This window comes from Rhinolophus hipposideros, assembly GCF_964194185.1.
Source record: "Rhinolophus hipposideros genome assembly, chromosome: 7".
NCBI classification, from domain to species: Eukaryota; Metazoa; Chordata; class Mammalia; order Chiroptera; family Rhinolophidae; genus Rhinolophus; species Rhinolophus hipposideros.
Window position 1 is genome coordinate 21,798,266 of NC_138053.1, and position 19,832 is coordinate 21,818,097.

The following is a 19,832-nucleotide window of genomic DNA, read 5'->3' on the forward strand; positions in this document are numbered from 1 at the left end:
TTACACTGTTTCATTCTTCTTCATATACTGATCACAATCTTAGCTAGTTTACTGCCTATCTCTAATCATTAGAATATAAACTCATAGGACAGGGGTAACATCTATCTTCCTCATTGCAATATTACCAGTGCTTAAAACAGGGCCACACAAACACAAATAACTATTTGTTAAAGGAATATGGACAGGGAAAGAGAGAAAGGAGAGTGTAATGGACAGGTCAGGTAATATCCCAAAAGGCCACTCCTCTCAAAGGACTGTCTAGAAGTACCTTCCTTTGGAGTCTCAAGAACTTAACACCTGTTAGCTAGAATGATAATCTTTATTCCTCCTCTGCAATATCCTGAGAGTTGCCTGATCCTTCGGTAAAGAAAGCTGTTTATCTACACTGCAGTTCAAAGGATTTGGTAAGGAGAAGGCTGGTAGGGTGGGGTAGGCGAGGACCGTGAGTTTTAGATAACAAGAGGCTGAAAGGGGACTGGCTCCTCTAGGTGGTCTACAACTCAGAATCACCTGGGCTTAGCAGCAGCAGTGAAGAAATCCATAACCCACAAGTACAAATGACAAGAATAAATTCTGACCTTCCAACAAAAAATAGCAAACATTTCCTTTTGGGATCAGAAAAGGGAAAGGCCCTGACACACTTACATTACATAAAGTCTAATTTTGTAAAAAAAGAAAGACATAAACAGAGAAAAAATACATGCAAATTATTAGAGTCCTATTAACATATATTAATGTATTTTTAAACATTTAACAATAGAGCAGCCAGACATTAACATATTTGGTTATATTAAAGCCACAAATGTTCAATAAATCTACCAACAGTTCAAATGCATTCATTTTGTGTTACTAATGCCTAAATGGTGTATATTCTTCATTGAGACATCTGAAAGGAAAAATGAAGGCTGGAGGAAGTACTACTAAATGTTAACAGTTATCTGTGGATAGTGAAATCAAGGATGACTTTACTGATTTTAATATTTAAATATTTTCCACATAATCACAAAAAGAAACTTATTTAAAAATTAAAATAAGTAACTTAACGATCAACAACTTTGCTAGAGAGACGTAAATATAGCCACCCTATACAAGGCCTTCCTCTGTTTAGAAAGGTGGAGGAAAGACCAATAACAATGCACAATTTATAATCTTTCCCCTAAAACCAAAAATCACTGTAATTAAACATTTAATTTCCTCCTTTAACTTTCAACAGGTTTAATCTTAATTTTTTGAAAAGTAAGTCTTCAAGCATACTACTGACAATAATTGTGATCACATTAAAGTGGAATTTTTCAATGATTCTTTGATGTTAGGAATGCATTAAACTAAGATCTTTTGTGTGACATGTTCAGAACCACATATTTTCAGGAACCATTCCTAATATTACCAGCCTCATAAGCACCCTAAAATTACAGAAAGAAAAATTAGTATCTATTCAAAAGAAATAACATGAGCTAATACAGAGAGAATATTGCATACCTGTTTGCCTACCCAACATCTGCTCCTCTTTTCCCCCTTTCAAATAGAATACCAATTTTATTCATATTTCCATCCTCATCCTCAGCTCCAAGGGTAGACCGTAGGTAGTTAGTGCAAGCTATTATTACTTTTGGGTAGGACTAACCAGACTGAAGGGAAAGACATATTCCAGGAATGCAGGAATAGATCACTCTCTCCTTATGGATTTAATTGATTACCACTGATTTCAAGGAGGAATTCAGCCTTTGGGTATCAACTTTGTGAAGAGCAAGGCAGAGGAAGAGAAAGAAATTAAACCTATGATGAAGTTACTGATTTGCTGAATCAAATAATTTTGGAACCTATCTATTACTCTGCACTGCTTATTACTGTGTTTCCCCGAAAATAAGACCTAGCCGGACAATCAGCTCTAATGCGTCTTTTGGAGCAAAAATTAATAAAATTATATAAGACCATGTTTTATATTAATTTTTGCTCCAAAAGATGCACTAGAGCTGATTGTCCAGCTAGGTCTTATTTTCGGGGAAACAGGTTACGTATCCTAACAGTTTGTGTGTGTGTTTTTTAAATTTGAATCAGGCTACATAAAACCCAATTTATGTATCTAAAAGCATCCTAACTAATGTGGAAAGAAAACAAATCACTTAGAATTATCTTCTCAACAAAGAACAGCTCAAATACTGTGTGTTAATATACTGTGTTAACACCTTAATTAATACTTAGAACTGCTGACAATTCTATCTTGATCTTAAATTTAACTATCCCATCTGCCACACTGTCTTAACAGTCACTAAAAAAAGACATTAATAAACATGGATGAGTCTTTCTTAAAGATTTTTTAAAAGGAAAACAAAAGTTACACATACTTTCAATACTTTATATAACAAATTCAAAAAAAGAAAAGCACACTTTTAGGGTTCCTTCTAGGACTTGCATGTGGTTGAGAAACAACTTAATAAATCACATACAGTTTATAAGAAAATTGAGGCAACTTGTAAATGTAACAGTTTGAAAACTTTTGTTTGCATTTGTGTTTGTGTGTGAGCTTGCCCACAAGTATACACACAATCTTTTAAAGCTTGTGTGGATAATTCATACACGAGGATAATTCATATAAAACAAAAACGTTTTTTACTTTATTAAAGTTATTTACCAGAGAATATGCAATGGTTCATTAATAACACAGGAATCATAACCCAAGGTTTTGTTTTTATTTTGTTTGATGCCTATGTAAAAATATATTTGGTTTAAAAAATATAAGTCTCATTAGTCATTTACGTTATAGTAAGACACATAATATTAGCCAGGCAAATATTAAAAAACTACAGTTTATTGCTGTCAAGCTGCTGTGGCGAAGCATCAATTTGAAGAGACAAAAGAAGAAAAACACTTGAATTTGTGCAGTCACAGCTCAAGGATATAAAAGGCAAAACAAAAAAGGATGCATTCTTAGATCATCTTTGAATTCTTAATGTCTGAGTCTAGCAGAATGAACCAAAAACTTCAGTTTAGCAAAATAGGTGTATGACTGCATGTCTCACACAGAACAGCAACTCGAAGGCACAAATTTTAAAATCTATTACAGCAGGAAATGGAAATCTGAGCTATTAAATGGTAAAGATGGACATATAAATTGTTATGTGAGGGAGGATAAATGAATGAGGAATGGAAATCCAGTGCAGTAGGGAAAGCTGGTTGGCAAATGGTTAAGCACTTTTCAAAATGCTTAGTGTTAAACTATTATTATTGGACTTGGCATTCTATGAGGATATGAAACTATTAACCCAACCACATCCCTAAATACTGCTTAATACATTATACTCAAAACTGTCAATTTTATTGGATATATACTTTTTAGAGATTTCTTTCAACTTAAAACAGAAGCAGTTGAAGTAACAACTATTCCATCATTATTTTTGTCCTAAGGCATGGATTCTTAAAACCTCTAGTTAATGAAGGACTAAATTTTAAGAGGTAAAAGGAATCTTAGGCCACTTCTAGCCCAAATTCTGTCCCAAGCTAGGAGAGACTAATAAATATATTTAGCAAAGATTTACTGAGAGTTTTCTATATTCCAAACTCAACGTTGATTGCTGGGGGTGACACAAATAAATCTAAAACCTGATACCTTTCCCTCAAGGAATCTATAGGACGTCCCAAAGGAATTATAGGCTGTGAAACAGAGTATTATACCATAATAGGATAAAAATAAAATCCTAAGAACCAACAGGAGTCTTCCAGCAAGATAAAAGGCTTCAGGGAATGCTTGAGTAATGTTTGAGTTAGGCCTGGAACAAGGGTTCAAATTTAGCCATTTGGCAAAATGGAAGAAAGGCCATTCCAAGCAATGAGAACAGAATAAACTGACGCCCTATACAAACACACATTCTCCTCTTGCCATGCCACTTTTCTTGGTGTTCTTCCAACAGGCATTTCTTCCTCAGGGCCTTTGCATCCCTCCCCCAGATATATGGAAGGCTGGTTTTCTTAACTCCTTCAAGTCTTTGTTCAAATGTTACCTTCTCAGCGAAAACTTACCTTGCACTCCCTATCACCCGTGCTTGTTTTATTTTCCCACAGCACTTATTACTATCTGACATGCTATATATTCTACTTCGTAGCAGCTTTGTGTATCCCCCTACCAAAAGAGCAGAGGTTATCTGTTCATCTTCAGATTTTAAAACACTGCCTGCACCAGGTAGGCATGAAATAAATATTTGCTGACAAAATGATTGATACAACAAATGAGTGAAAAAGATTTCTGCCCTCAAAGAGGTTATGGTCTAGTAGAGGAAGTGTGTGTGTGTGTGTGTGTGTGTGTGTGTGTGTGTGTGTAATCTTCAATTATTCTTGAATGACTAAAATTAATACACGGCTGGCAAAACCCAATTTATAAAAGACTAATACACAGAAACAGCTTCTGGCATCCCCACTTCTACACAGCTAGTGACCACTAGATTCTTCTTTATACGCCTCTTAGCTCCCTGCCTCCAATAACACTGTCACTTACGCAATGGCCAAAAATGACACCAGAGCTGCCACTGCTTCCATAACTGCCTCTCTTCCCACATTAACCTTCACTGCTACCTACTGAGTAAAGGTAAAACATATTCTGTTCCCACTGTTAGACAAGAGAAAGATGTATTCCAGATGAAATTCATTCTTCTGTAGATGGTTAAATTCTATACTACAGGAGTAGTTACCTTAGTATTATAGACTAGCCTACTGAGAAACCTACTATTTTTAAGATTGCCTAATTATTAAGCGTTGACATGGAAAAACAAGTTTTTGAATTCTGTTTCATTATTGGATCATACTTTTCTATACTGAAAATTGATGGCACAGGCAAAATGTTTAAGAGAAAGTTCCTTCAATAAAGGATAGTACTACTATATTTTATGCAAACAGGTAACAATGTAAAGTTAAGGACTTTTTTTTCCACTCAGGATCAAGTGGAAATTTTATCCTGGATTAAGGAATGATGCAGAATTCTTAAATAGAGCATAAGCATTTAAATTACACTATATTCTTTTACGCTAGGACAAACAAAACTACTTAAGGAAATGAGGAATAAGCTCAAGATTTCTCACTTCAACTAACACCTCTACATACTGCATTATCATTTTAGGCACAGTGACACATTCACATTTAATTTTTAACGGCAGGAATGATTTCTATATGGGATTAATCTCCATAAAAGTGTTAGTCTTGGCACAATTTCAATATTTAATGGAAAGTTCATTTCCGGCTATAAGCAAAATGCCCCAACACTATGCAATAGTTATTATCGCTACAATGATCCTAGCAATGAGAGCCCAGTTTGTTTTACCTAATGAATTTTACCCTCAGATAGGCACATATGTCTATAACCCTCCCTTGGTCAATAAATTACTTACCTTTACTACCTTAAAATCTTCCGCATTTTAAAGCAACATTTGCACTTCCAAAAGTTTACAAATATTACTATTCTTCATAAGAAGGAAAACTGTAAATTAGGGCAAATTCCCTTATGTAGAAAAAAAAAAAACACGCAAAATCAGCAGCTGAAATCGTAACTTTCAAGTACAGAGAATCACGGTGGGAACCGGTCCACTACAAACCGGTCTCCAGGTATTGCGGGAGTAAACAATGTACGGCCACTAAGGTAAAAAGCCCGATAAAAATGCGAGGTCCTCACTTATCCTTTTCTTTAAGAAGGAGACACCTGAAAGTCAAACTGGACAAGTGGATCGCGAATCTGCACCCACAGGAAAGACTGTGCAGAGCGCGCAGTTATTACCAAAACCGCAGGAAGCCAAAGTTCCTGCGCGAGGAGAGGATTATCCAGAAAAACAGAAGCCCATCTGTCCATAGCAGAAGAGAAAGGAGTCCAACAGGAAAAGACGGAGAGTCAGGGAGGTGGGGCTGCGAGACCAGCTAGCTCAGAGGGTACGAGCAGCCCCGGGCGGCAGGAGGGCGCGGGCGCCGGTGGGCTCGCGGGCGCAGGTGGGCTGCGGCTGCCCGACAGGCAAGGGCCTCGCCCGCGCAGCCGGGAAACCTCCCAGGCAGCAGAGGAGCGGAGGAGCCGCCTAGGCAGAGCCACGTCGGAGGATGCGAGCGCCGCGGGAGGTGGGCACCTTGCTCACACCCACCGGGAGGCTGAAAGCCCCGGAGCGCGAGACCCGCGAGGCGCGAGAAGGGCCGCGGCGCGCCCCCGGGGGTCGCCCTGCGGGCGCTGCCAGCCGCCAACGAGTCCCCCTCGCCCGGATCCGCGGCGGCCGGATACTCACATAAGGCTGGTAGAACTTGGAGAGCCGCGGCTTCCCGTGGTTGTTGAAGATGAGGATCGCCTTGATCATGGCTGAGCCGGGCGGACCGGGTGGGCGCCGGGGGCCAGGGCGGGGGCGGGCGCGCTAGCCTTGCCTCGGGATCTCACCGGCGAGCCTTCCCCACCCGCCCCCTCTCGCACGCGCGCGCGCGCCCCCGGGCCGCGGGGCGGGGCCTGGGCAGGGCGGGGCCTGGGCGGGGCTGGTGCGGAGGGAAGCGGAAACACTCCAGGCCGCAGCCCACTTGCCAGAGGGGCGCCTGCGCGTCAGGGGTCGTGCGGCTACTTAGCCGATAGTCTCCTTTCCAAGGTTCGTTGCTATTGGAAGACAGTAGCGATAATAATGGTCCAGGGTCTGCAACAGATTCGACGTAGAGGACTAGCGGGCATCTCCAACTCTCACTGTTGGGTTGGATCCATCTACTCTGGCGCCTCCTTAGCGACTGGCCCCGGCGCAAAGCCCGCCCACTGCACGCGCTGAGCGCCCACTTCCGCTCTCGCCTCCCACGGAGCAAGATGGCTGAGGAGCCCGAGTCCGTTCTGCCGCTCGCTCCTGCAGCTGCAGCTGATGGTGAAGGACCTACGGAGAGCTCCCCGGGAACAGCCACTGCGGAGCCCCCTTCTTCCGCCTCCGTCTCCCCGGGAACAGAGGAACCTGCCGGCGACACCAAGAAAAAAAGTAAGTTTGAGTGCATCTTCTTTCTGGACAGAGGCGGGACGTGTAGGTTGTTTCTCACTCGTGATGGCGGCCAATAAAGAAGAAAAATTGAGAGGTGGGCCGGTCCCAGACGTGGTTTTTTGACCAGTCAGGAGAGAGGAAGTGTATTTTTTGGCTTTCAAGACCTTTAAGTTGAGTGCCTCCCGGGAAAGCCGTCTCTGGACGCATCTTCGCGATCTGACTTCCGGTACTTGGCGGCGGCACCTAAGACGCGGCGCTCCGGGCTGCTTAGGGGTTGGCGGGGCCGCGCGAATCATTTCATTGTTTGAACTAGCTGTCATCAACCCTTTATTGCTTGAGCCTTAGTTCGCCATTGTAAAATACAGAAATGCCGACATTTACTTGTCCTGGAGCATTCTGTGTAGAATTAGCTCTGAGAAAAGCAGCACATCAACGTCTGCAGTTCGAAGAGAACGACCCTGAGCCGGAGACAGGTTTGCTCAGTACAGAGTCTCGGTTGTGGGTATGGCTTGTTTTGGGCCCGGTGATCTCGCGGTCTTGGGTCGAACTTGAGTTTCTCCTGCGATGGAGGATAATGGTCTCTCTCAGCACTGTCTTCCTTTTAAGTCAGCCTGCCACTACGTGTAGGGGACATCTGTTCTGTCATTTCCATATGATGCACTAGGCGAGAAACGGAAGCCTTTGATTGTTTTTATATGTAACCACTAGACTCTTCAGAAGAATTCTGTGAATTTTACAGGTTTTTGTTGCTTTTCATAAGCAGGAACAGACTTTCAAAAGGTTTGTTTGTTGTGAGTTCTGATGGTCTTAATAAAAAAAAACTCATTACTTGACCCTGAAGATAGCTTTTGTAAAACAATGGCTAAAAAATAATGAGCCACTACTGGGCTATGGCATGTTTTCTTCGATCTGCACAGTACGGGTATGTGTGTTTAAAACCATCATTTAAAAATTGGGTTTTTGTTTTCTGCCTCCCCTGAGCATTAGGGTTTGCCTCTCTGGTATAAAACTGAGTTTCTAGCTATTGAATTTCTACCCTGAAATTGTCATTCTTTTTTGAGGACCTCTTCTGATGAAAGAAGCTTAACTATTACTATTTCCTATGCTCCACTTCTGGTTTAATCTAGAGGTTGTTGGTTCTGGCCTCACTTTATCACCTGGGGAAGCTTTTGAACATACCAGTACCAAGGCCCTAATTTCCAAAAGATTCTGATTTAATTCATGTGAACACTGGTATTCTTGTAAATGTTCCCACAGTTGAGTCTAATGCATAGCTAGGGTTGAGAACTACAAGCAAATCGTCTTCAGAATTTTTTTAAAAAATAGTACAGTTATATTACAATAAATGTTTCCTTCTCTAGCTCGTCTTCCCAATTTTCTTCCTTCAGCAGTACAACTCCCAACATTTTCTGCTTCATTTTCTTGAAATGCTCCATTGCAACTAAATTATTGATAGCCCCAGCAGATTTAGGGAGCACAGAAGGAGAGTTACGCAAAATCTCCTCAGTTATTTTCCAATTCACCACTATTCCCTAGGTAACTGAAGCTAGAATTATTATGTGGAGGAAGAAAGATTAGCAGAAAGAATGACTATGTGCATCATGTGTTCTACATGCCTTCATTCCAAGGTAAACTTGAATAAACTGATCTCAATGATCAATTGGGACCTTGTTCTGTCCCAATTTTTAATAAAGAATGGGACAAGAGAGATGTAATAGAATAGAATTAACTTTAGGGGGCAGCAAAACACTATTTTGCTTTCATGGTTGCTTTTGCTTTTTTTTTCCCCCTAAGCAAAGTAACTTCAGGTGACATTCATAGTTTGGGTTTGTGTCTTTGTATTTTGGATTATTGAAACCTTTAATTTCTCTAACTGAAAACTTTGGCCCCTAGTTGTTGTATTTTCCTTCTAAAAATTTTCGTTTATTAAAGAGGTTATATGGAAAACTTGGTGGTTACTAAAAGCACAAATAAAACCAAATAATAATTACCTATAATGTTGCTACTGAGAAATAGCATTTTGGTGTATATTTCCCATTTATATGAATATGTGCCTGTGTGGTTTTAATGAAATTGAAGTTATACATGCTATTTTGTTTTATATTTAGTATATTTTAATAAGTTTTTCATACTGTTAAATATATTTTTATAATATGTGTTCTTTAATAGCAACTTAAAATCTTAAGGTTCAGTAACTATGAGTTATAAGCTGATACTGTTCTAAACACTTTACATGTATTAACTCATTTAATTCTCAAAACAACCTTATGAGGTAGGTGCTATTATCCTCATTTTATAAATGGAGAAACTGGCACAGAAAGATTAAAGAGCTTATCTAGATATATGTACCTAGCAAGTGACAGAGACAGGATTTTGAACCCAGGGAGTTTAGAGTGTATGTTCTTTGCTGCATTACATACATTCTATCATAGAATATAATATTCTTTATTTAACCAATCCCCTCTAAATATCCTGTTGGATATTTAGGTTTACCAGTTTTTTTCTATAAAAAGTAAATATTTCAACAAAAGTGAAATCTTTCTAAGTGAATCGTTTTACATCTCATATTTTCTTAGACTTGATTCCTAAGATTATTATTGAGTATTATTGAGTCAAAGAATATCTCTAAGTATTTGGTAATGTATTATCATATTATTCTCCAGAAAGGCTGTGCCATTTTATATTCCCAACAGTAGTATCATCTACAGTATTATTATTCTAATCTTTACTAATATGGTAGATGAAAAAGGCCATAACATTTTATGTTTTTTTTCATACCTTTGTTGACCATTTATATTTCTTTTTGGAATTGTTATGTTCAAATGAATTTTAAAAATTCATTTCATGGGGAAACCTTTGTGGGACTATAGAATCAAGGGGGAAAAAAACAAAAACGTGACAAAAAAGAATCTTATCATTTGTACATCTCGGACATACCTCCAGTATCATAAATATATGAATACATAAAATGTAGATTAAAGGTTTAAGTTTTATGAACTCCCTTATGTCACATATACTTTTGATGTTTCAGTATAATTGTGAATTTTTTTCCTTTTACAGTTGACATCCTACTAAAGGCTGTGGGAGACACCCCTATAATGAAAACAAAGAAGTGGGCTGTAGAGCGAACCCGAACCATCCAAGGACTCATTGACTTCATCAAAAAGTTCCTTAAACTTTTGGCTTCAGAACAGTTGGTATGAAACCAATGGTGAATATTTCCCTACAAAAATTCACAATAGTTCCTGGGCAACAATGAATAATTGTTGTATATAGAAATGTATATGGATCTACGTTATTTTCAGTTACTTTTATTTCTTTTGTTGGTGGAATTTATGTACTTGATTGAAGGATTCTCTGGATAACCCTGAAAGGAAATGAATTTTTAGATTTGCTTTTACAGTGTGAACAGATTTTTTTCCTGTAATGTATTGGCTTTTTTTCCCCTCAAAAAGTTACTGAATGCCCATGCAGAAAGATCTATCATAGAACATTAATATGGAAAGTTCTGGGTTTTAAAATTTGTTTTGCTATCAGTGTTGCTTCCTTCCCATTCCTCTTGAGGTAAGCAATATACCTTTTCCATATGTGGTGGAAGAAGATATATATACTTATTTCATACTATAGCACACGTTAAGCACTTAATGGTAGCAGGTGTAAGGATTAATATTTTAAATGCCACTGTTTTTTAACTTGGTATTCAACTACAAAAATTTAGATGTTCACGTGTATTAGGAATGTTGTTGCATGTTATATTAATATATCAGACACTTTCATCTGCAGATCACAATTTTAATACTGTCAATATTAATGCTTATCTAAGAGTTTGGCTGTAAGTGGCTCTCACAAAAGGAACATAGGTGCAATCACTAGAATTTTTTTTGAGGTTACTATAGCATAGAGCCAGTGATTCCTCCAAAGGAAGTTGTTTAGGAAAAGTGTTGGGAATATTTGAGATTGCAGGTGAACATCTCCCTTTGTGATCAACCAGAGTGAGAAAAACGTGTATTTTAAGTGCCATATAGAATTTAATTAAATGTCAGAGATGGGCAAGTAGTTGCTAGTGTCATCCACATGAATATGGTAGCTAAAACCTCAGGAGCAGAGGACATTGCCTAGAGTCTGAGTCTAAATGGAAAAGTCAAAGAAATGAAGACCTACACTTGAGAGACTATATCTCTACTAAGGGTGCAGCACAAAGAGTTGGAGAGGTAGGAAACCAGGAGAATACCAAGTAATTAAAGAATTACTTTCAGAAATTTATAGATAGAAGATGAAATGATGCTATGTTCTATGTTAATGTTAGAGTCTTGACATTTTGTATTGTCTATATCCAGTAATCTGAAAGGACTTGATTAATACTAACATGTATTAGGTTGAACCATGTAAAATTGTCATTAATCAACCATTTTAAACTAGAAAAACAGCAGTTTCATATGGTTCAACCTTTAACTTCTGTAGTGAATCTGATTATCCCCTCCCATTTAAGCAATAGGAAACAAACAAAAGTAGAATCATTTTGTCTCTTTTCTAGATTAAACTAACACTTATATCTTCTGGTTTTGGTCTAGCTGTACCCCATGTTATTTTAGCAAAATAGATGTTAAAAAAATAATGGTAGGATTTGGGGAAGATAGCAGAGGTGTCTGAAAGCATAGTTGAATCTCCAAATTCCCACAAAAACAGTCAACTAGATTGCAAAACCAAAAACCCATGATCAGTATTTATAACAGAACTAAATGACAAAGTATCCTCAGGAACCTTAAAACACAAGTTGGTGGGGACAAACCACCAACCACAGGATCCACATGGTATCAGCACATGTGCTGAAAGAAGCAAGCAAGCAACAGGTTTGTCATCTGACAACATTGAGAAGGGAGAACCTGGATATAGCTAATGGATATTCACTGGAGAGTACAGTGGGCCAGTTTAAGAATAGTAGCTGAAATTTAGAGGGTTTTCTCTCCAAAGCAGGTGATTACCATATATCTAAACTAAGGAGGACTGAAGGGGTTGAAGCAGTCTAGCCCCTGAGAGCTCTCAAAACAGATGCAGTAAGGCTCCTTTCCAGGACAAGACCGCACACTGTGGAGGAGCTTCCAAGGAAAAAAAAGTGAAATTGATCAAGGCAGGAACAGAGAGGACAGAAACAGAAGAACAAGGTCAAAGTGAATGGGAACAGAACCTAGAGGCTCAGAAAGCAGGCTTCCATGCTGTTGAGGACTATACCAAAAAAAAAAAAAAAAAAAAAAGAAGAAGAGGGAGCTCTCTGGAGTTAAACTACACTGACCTCTTGGTAAAAGTTGAAGAAAATTAATTTCGTATAAAACCAAGTAACAAAAGTATCAAGGTCAAATCCCATGCAATGCTATTGAAAAAAAAGAATAACATCACTAAAGACAAAAGCGTGCCAGAAAAATGTGCCTACAAGACAGGTCAATGTCTATAACTTACTGTTTCAAAACAAACTCAAAGACATTAAGAAAATTGTGCAAAACATGAAAGAACAACATAAATCGGCATTAGGAAAACTCAAATGAAGTGACACCGCTCAGGAAAAGAATTACAAATAAAAGTTATTTCAGATATGGAGATTAAACTAGAAGGGACAAGAGTAAATAAACCATGTTTTAATAAACCTTTAAAAATAGAAGGCAAAAAAGAAAAAATTTTTTTTAAATCAAAAATGAAAGGTGAAAAGGATTTGAGAAAAAGTGATACGTATTGAGTATGAACAAAGGAGAGTGAACATATGGGAAACAAAAGTTCTGAAGAAGGAAACCAAACAGGGACAAAACAAATACTTAAAACTATAATTCAAGGGAAATTTCTTTAAAAAGATTTGAAACTACATAGTGAAAAAACATACGAAATACCTGAGAATAGTGAGCACTAAGACACATTCTGGTAAAATTGCTAGACTTGAAATAAAAAAGAAATTTTTTCGACATCTAGGGGAAAAAGGAGGACCTGACTTAGAAATTAGGTTATCATCAAACTTTGATGGCAAAGGAAAGAAAGTGCAAGGAAAGTGCCTGCAAGGAAAGAAAGTGTCGGATAATGGTTTTATATACAACTGACTTTTAATCAGGGCACTAACTGTTAGTAATGTGCAAGAAATGAAGAAATACTATTTCCATAAAGACTGGTGATTTAAAAACAAAATCATTATTCTTTAAAATAACTTTATATACCCAAGTTACAGCATATAGCAAAAGAATGCATTTGGAAATTTTCACTAACGTGGAATTTTAAACTAGCTGAATTGGTTTATTATTATTATTATTATTATTATTATTATTGAAGTCACTTTCAGTTGCTGACTCCTGTTACAAATCATATTGAGTTCCTGTAGTTTTCTACTCTGTTTACTGTCCCCTCAACACTCAGACCATCTTACTTTTGCCCCTTTTGCCTACAAAGTCCTAATTCTCTTCACTTAGTTAAATCCTGTTTATTCCTTCCAGGAGGCTTTCCCTGACCTTTTTGCTGGGCTAAACTGAGGCCACATTTCTGTGTACTAAACACCTTGTCAGATGCATTTTTCTTGTCTATGTTACCTGTTTATGTGTCTGCCTCTCCTGTAGATTGAAAACTCACTGAGGAGCTATATCATATTAATCTTCATCGTTCCACACCTTTTGTAATTCCTGCCACATAACAGACACTCTGTGAATGTTTGCTGAAATAAACTGTTATCAAGGGCCCTCATAATTTAAAATGTACCCAAGAGAAAATCTATGTTCATTAATAGTTAAACTGCCAGGAGTTAAAGACAAATTATATCTGTATTACAGAAATTCACATTTAAATGCACACCGCTCTCTGTTAAGTTTCTGAAATTTTTAGTATTACAACATTACTCAACGTTAACCATTAATTGATATTTACAAAGAACTATTTCTAAATAATTTAATAATTAGACCATATACCAAGCACTGGTACTATCTCATTTTATCTTTCCTAGCAGCTGCAAGAACTATTATAGTTACTATTATATTCCGTATTTATAAATAAGCAAACAAGCTGAGAAAAGTTATTTGTATTTAGAGCCAGAATTTAAACCTAGATCCTCTCAGTAGAACCTTTATTCTTAATTAACGTATTATATGGCCTAAGGGAGAATTGTAAGCAATATTTACTCTTGTTATAGCTGGTGACCCAAATAGTCTCTATTAACCAACTATTCTGATACTGTTGGGTTTTAAAGACTATTTAAAGCCCAGGAAATTTTAGTCTTAGAATTTGCCTATAGATGAAAGAAAATTGAATATGTTGCCTGCAAATGATATTTTGTTTTCTAAAAAGAAAATTATCAAAAGCTACTTTGACACTGTGACTTTTTGTTTCAGTATCTTAAGGAATTTTTTCCTTAAGTACAGGTTTTCCTCACTATCCGAAAGTAGAGAAACCATTCCTTTCAAACCTTTCCTAAGACAAAATGGCATAAAACAAAGAAGCAATTACCATTACTTTATAAGGGAAGATTTTTGAGCATTCCCAGACCCCAAAAATAATCTATCAAATTGTACTAAATACATTTAATTATATCCAGTGTTATGCTGATCTTTCTTAGGCTTTCTGATACCTTTGGATACATCTTGCTAACAGATGCACAAAATAAATCAAGAGGAAGCACAGATGCTCACAGACACGGTTCAAAGCTACAGTGGATTGAGGCTGAGGTGCTGGGTGTAGTTTCCAGGGAAAGAGCTTGGCAGAGCCACTCACTGCTGGGGTGTGAGCTGCTTCTGTGAATATAATGGCTCACTGCAAAACATACATTGAGCGTTATTTTCACTTTTCACCTTCATAAAAGCAAGACTCCTCTTTAGTGGAAACAGGTACTAATGTAGGTCTTTCTTAACACGAACTTTTGAAAACTCTAGGATACCTGGTACTAAAAATGTTTTATTAGGTTGGTGCAAAAGTAATTGCGGTTTTTGCAATTTTTAATGGCAAAACGCAGTTATTTTTGCACCAGCCTAATAGTAAAAACAGACTAAAACATTGAATAATCAATCCTTTAAAGAACAAAGGACATTAGGTTTCAATTATATTACATTATTTTTCTGTCTTATTTGGCTACAAGTGACTACAGTAGTAGCACCTGGCCTGGAATGCAGTACCTTTCAGAGTTTTCAAAAGTGGCAAAGGTCAAAAAAATCCAACCATGTAGGTCATTTACCCAAGAAAAAGGTACAGACTATCTCAAATATTTGACTTTGGGCTATGTGAGTGAAATCTTGTAGGAAAAATTATGTCTTTAATCATGAGTAAATGGGAAAATGAATACTTTAGATAATTTCTTGAATATACCTTCTAAAGCTACTTACAAAAACAGTATTTAAAAGTTTCTTAGTTATAAGTTGGTAACCACTGTTCTTGGAGCAAATATGTTGTTTTTATTCTTCCAGAGGAAAGATATGTTCTTCATAAAAACCTCATCAGTTGACTAATTTATGAGAATTAGGAAAGGAAATTTATCGAAGTTTTCTTCAATTCTGAAGACAAAGAATTTGAAATAGCTGGCAGATTGGAATCCAGATAGGTACGGATTAATCAGGATACTATTAAAAGTGAATTGCCATATTTTTCTTTTCTTGCAGTTTATTTATGTGAATCAGTCCTTTGCCCCTTCTCCTGACCAGGAAGTTGGAACGCTCTATGAGGTAAAACGTTACTGCTTTATTTTCTTAATAGTGTGTGCACATCTGTGATTATTAATTCACATTTAAAGAGATGCCATTCTTAATTGCCTATCAGGAAAAAAAGAGATTACTTTCGATTCTCTGTTAGATCTCTTGACACCTTGAACGTGGCTAGATCTCAATGAATTATACAGTGATTGAGGAATTAAGGAATGAAGATGACCTTGAAGTATGCCCAGAAAGTGAGGTCTCCTTTATTACCTAGTTTCTTCTACATTGTTTATATAGTCAGTAATCCAGATTTGCCTCCAAGAAATTTAAAAGGAAACTACATAAGAATGACTTTATTCAACATTTTTACATTTTCATGGCAGTAATCACTATAGTATGCACACTAGCATCACTACTACAAACAGTTATATACATTACAGTCAAGATGTGGAGAATGAACAAAAGTGAAATACGTAAGCCCATGCATGCCTACAATTCTTAAAGGACAGGTTTTATTAAACATTTATGATTGCTGATAACGTGTCTGAGAGCAACTTGATCTCTTGAAAGAAATAGCTTTATAGATAACTTACCCGTACTTGTATGAGGATATTTATGATGCATATAACTTTTTTCTTAGTTTTATCTAAGAATAACAAATTTATTGCCTTTTTCTTTTTGTAGTGTTTTGGCAGTGATGGTAAACTGGTCCTGCATTACTGCAAATCTCAGGCATGGGGATGAACTACAGAGAAAAAGATATTGCTAACTTAAAAATAAATCTTCACAAAGGAAACAGCTCTGAAAAGTTTTGATACTTGTGGCAAGAGACTTGTGGATATGATCTACTCAGCCTGTTATATCTCCTATGACCCATGTTTATGCATTTTTAAAAAATCTATAGAGAGATGGACTCAAAAAAATTGATTTGCGTTAATACAGAAATCATCATGAAAGATTGACATTACAGCATATCTATTACTACAGCTTGCTCCAGATAGAGACTAAGACTGTACAAAGCTTTATTACCGGTTCTTTAAATGACTGAAATTGTTTACTTGTATAAGTAGCACTCTGCTGATTTTTTTTCCCCACTGTAAAAATCAGTGTAGTTTACTAAAGGATTCTTTGTGCTTATTTCCAGGAAGTTCAATTTGTTTGAGTTAATGGGATATGCCTTTTCTCATTTTCATTGATATCTATCTACTCCGGTATGTTATGAAACAAAGTTGCATTGACCTGCTCTCTTTATACCTTACATCGCCCAGTAGAGGGCAGCCCAGCTGGCAGAAAGGAGTTCGGTTTACATCTTGGCCAGATGATAATGGAGGAAAAACGCTGTTCCTGTTCATTTCTAGCAAACATCTAGCCAAGAGAGCATGTGTGTTGATACACTGGAAGACTGCTTTAGAATATGCATAGTTTAGTTTTAATTATTTTATTAGGAAGCAGAAGGAATTTTACAAATTTTGGACAGATGCGTCATACAGCTCTTTTCAGTCCTGTCATTTGATGATTCTTGAGTCCCAGTGGTTATAGTTGTGGTGTAAACTCTGTCTCTTATTTTTACAAAGTCAAAAGCCCTTCAGGAAACTTAGCAACATCTTTCAGTTCTTTTAATGCATTTTTCAACTTGAAAATGCTCACAGAATAATTGAAAAATACCCTTAGATTTTATATGTATTTCATGCCATGACTAAAAGTATGTTTTTACTAATGCTAATATACTGGTAATTGCTTGAAGTGAGATTTAACTTTTTTCTTCATTCTGTATTGTATTTGTAATGTAGCATTTAAAAGAAAGCATTCCAATAAATTGAATGGAATGTCCAAACAGAATCTAAGGTGTGTACAAGAATTCTATGGTTTTTTCCAAAGGTAATGGGAATGGTGTGACTTTGTCAAAGGACTTTGAACTATACTTATATCCCTTAAATCCCAGAATGTACTATGTGGTTAATGATCTGCCATCCATTAGCACAGGGGGATGCTAAGGAACAGTTCAGTTTAAGGTAATGAAATCTCTGTTCAGTTCTCATTTTCTGTCCAAGAATGAACTCTTAAGTCCTCTTATATCAGTGTTCCTATGAATAAATTAATACAGCTAGTAGTTAGCACTGGAATAATACAGATTGAATTGTGCAAATTTATCTTGTAAACTAGGTAAGAAATTTGTATATATGTTGAAAGATGGGAAGTATATTTTCAAGTCAAATAGGTTGGATATGGAAAAGATCTGTTCTCTAGCTTTGTCCATTTGTAGTTTACTGAAGGATGTGAATATATTTGTATATATATTTAACAAATAGCAAAAATGTGTTTAACTTATATTTGCTGTTAAGGTTTCAGGTGATAGAATATTTACTACCTCAATGGGTTCAAATTTGTGACATCAATTTAATTGTTCTATTTTGAGCTAAAGAACTTATTAGTTTATTAAACCTAAGGTTAGCTAAATATGTATACCTTACTTGTTTTTTCCCCCTAATAACTTTGAAGAATATATAGGGCTTTATACTCTTTCAGACCATATTTACACTATTATTTCTTAATCCTTACCCAAAGAATTAGTTATTTTATGCTAATTTTGAAGCAACGTTTACTTGTACGCCTGGATCCCATAAGTTACTGGGTGACTAAAACCTAAAATACAATTCACAAACATTTTTGCAGATGTCTGGTTTAAACTGTGTTAATTGTAATTGAGCTGGGGGGGCGGGGCCTGAATCCTCAGGTTATATTTTGTTTTCCATGTTTATGAGAAAATCGATGTCAGTAATGTCATGCTTTATCTTGCTGTGCAAAAATGACCCACAACATACAAAGTACATATGATTATTAGAATATTGTGCTTCCATCTTTGAAGGTATTTATGCCAAGGACTTCATAATGAGTTCCCCATATTTAGGGTATAAGGTAAGCTAAGAATGTTTATCTATAATCAAAATAAGATTGGATACTTCCTGGAATTTGATTTTCTTTAAGTTTTAACCCTGAAGGGATCTTAAATATCACCTAAATATCAAGACTAGAAAATTGAAAGAGAAGTACAGACTATGCCTTCAGTTATAGAGCATTAGTCAGCCAGTTTAGTTGTTTGTAATCCAAATTGGGAAAGTCTGCAGTGTTCAGGGGCTATGAAAATGAAAATCACCTTGCATGCAGCTTCTGCTTCATTTTCCAAGGACTATAACATACTGGGTGCCAGGGAAATCAGCTACAGACCACATATCCATGGGAGATACGTTCTAAGACCTTCCCCCAGTGGATCCCTGAAACTGGATAGTACTGAACCCTATAGATACTATTTTTCCTGTACATGTGCTCCTATGATAAAGTTGAATATGTAAATTAGATACAGTAAGATTTAATAAAACAAGTTATAACTACTGTAATAAAAGTTACGTGAGTGTTGTCTCAAAATATATGTTCTCGTAATGTGAGATGTTACAATGCCTGTATGATACCATCACATATCAAAGCAAAAGCAGGATCTGCCTTCGGCCCAATCACCCCGCAGCCCGGAGGTGCAGCACAGGTGAGGTGAAGACCCTGGATATCAATGTCTTAAAAATGTGTAAATCATCACCCTGGGCAATGCAGAAGTACAACCTCTCTAGATCTAGGTATTCTAATAGAGCTTCTCCTTGCAACACAACACAAAAGGTTGGCTTCTGGCCTGCTTCACTACCCAAAGCCTTTTTTGAACAATGATTGAGCTGTCATTTTTACTTCCTAATAGCTGAACTGAATAGAATACTTCAGTTTAACCAGGGATGTTTGAAAGACTTCATGTGGCACAAGTAATTGAAAATATGAACATTATACACACAAATACAGAGGGTGCCAAAAATGTACACATTTCAAGAAAAAAAATTGTAATATATACCAATAAGATGAATACAAGTCGTGTGTACTTTTTTGGCACCTCTGGTATATTGAAGCGAAGTCTAGAAAAAGCAGTCTTCCTGAAATCTAGACCTTTAGTAACCTTAATCCAAATTATTCCCTGGATCCATTTATGAAGAGGAAGGAATCTATACTTGCATTTCTTCTGTACCTCACATTTTTCTTACTTTCATTCGTACTTAATTTGCATTGTTCTCCAAGCGTGCTAAGTGCTATGCACAACATAGAAATGTGTTTCTTTACGTGTATTAACAGTAGGCTCCTTCAAGCACATGCCTAGAATTGAAGGATTTAAATAGCCTAATTAGAACCCTTTCAA

General features: G+C 36.8%; 2 protein-coding genes across 4 annotated transcripts in view; one reads left to right on the forward strand and one right to left on the reverse strand.

The window, feature by feature from the left end:
* Positions 1-6,516, reverse strand: part of AP3S1 (adaptor related protein complex 3 subunit sigma 1) — a 64,610-nt gene extending 58,094 nt beyond the window's left edge. For 2 of the 3 annotated variants that reach the window (XM_081053140.1, XM_081053141.1), the window contains exon 1: positions 6,249-6,450. In XM_081053140.1, coding sequence (XP_080909266.1) covers positions 6,249-6,317 — 69 coding nt within the window. In that variant the 5' untranslated portion in view covers positions 6,318-6,450. Of the gene's footprint in view, positions 1-6,248 lie in introns of all 3 variants that reach the window. The other variant, XM_081053139.1, reaches the window with a different exon arrangement.
* ATG12 (autophagy related 12) lies at positions 6,489-19,494 on the forward strand. Its single transcript, XM_081053142.1, has 4 exons — positions 6,489-6,962; positions 10,023-10,159; positions 15,572-15,634; positions 16,289-19,494. Exons 1-4 carry the CDS (start codon positions 6,800-6,802, stop codon positions 16,346-16,348), a joined length of 423 nt encoding a protein of 140 aa, XP_080909268.1. The 5' UTR covers positions 6,489-6,799; the 3' UTR covers positions 16,349-19,494.
* Positions 19,495-19,832: the final 338 nt, after the last annotated feature.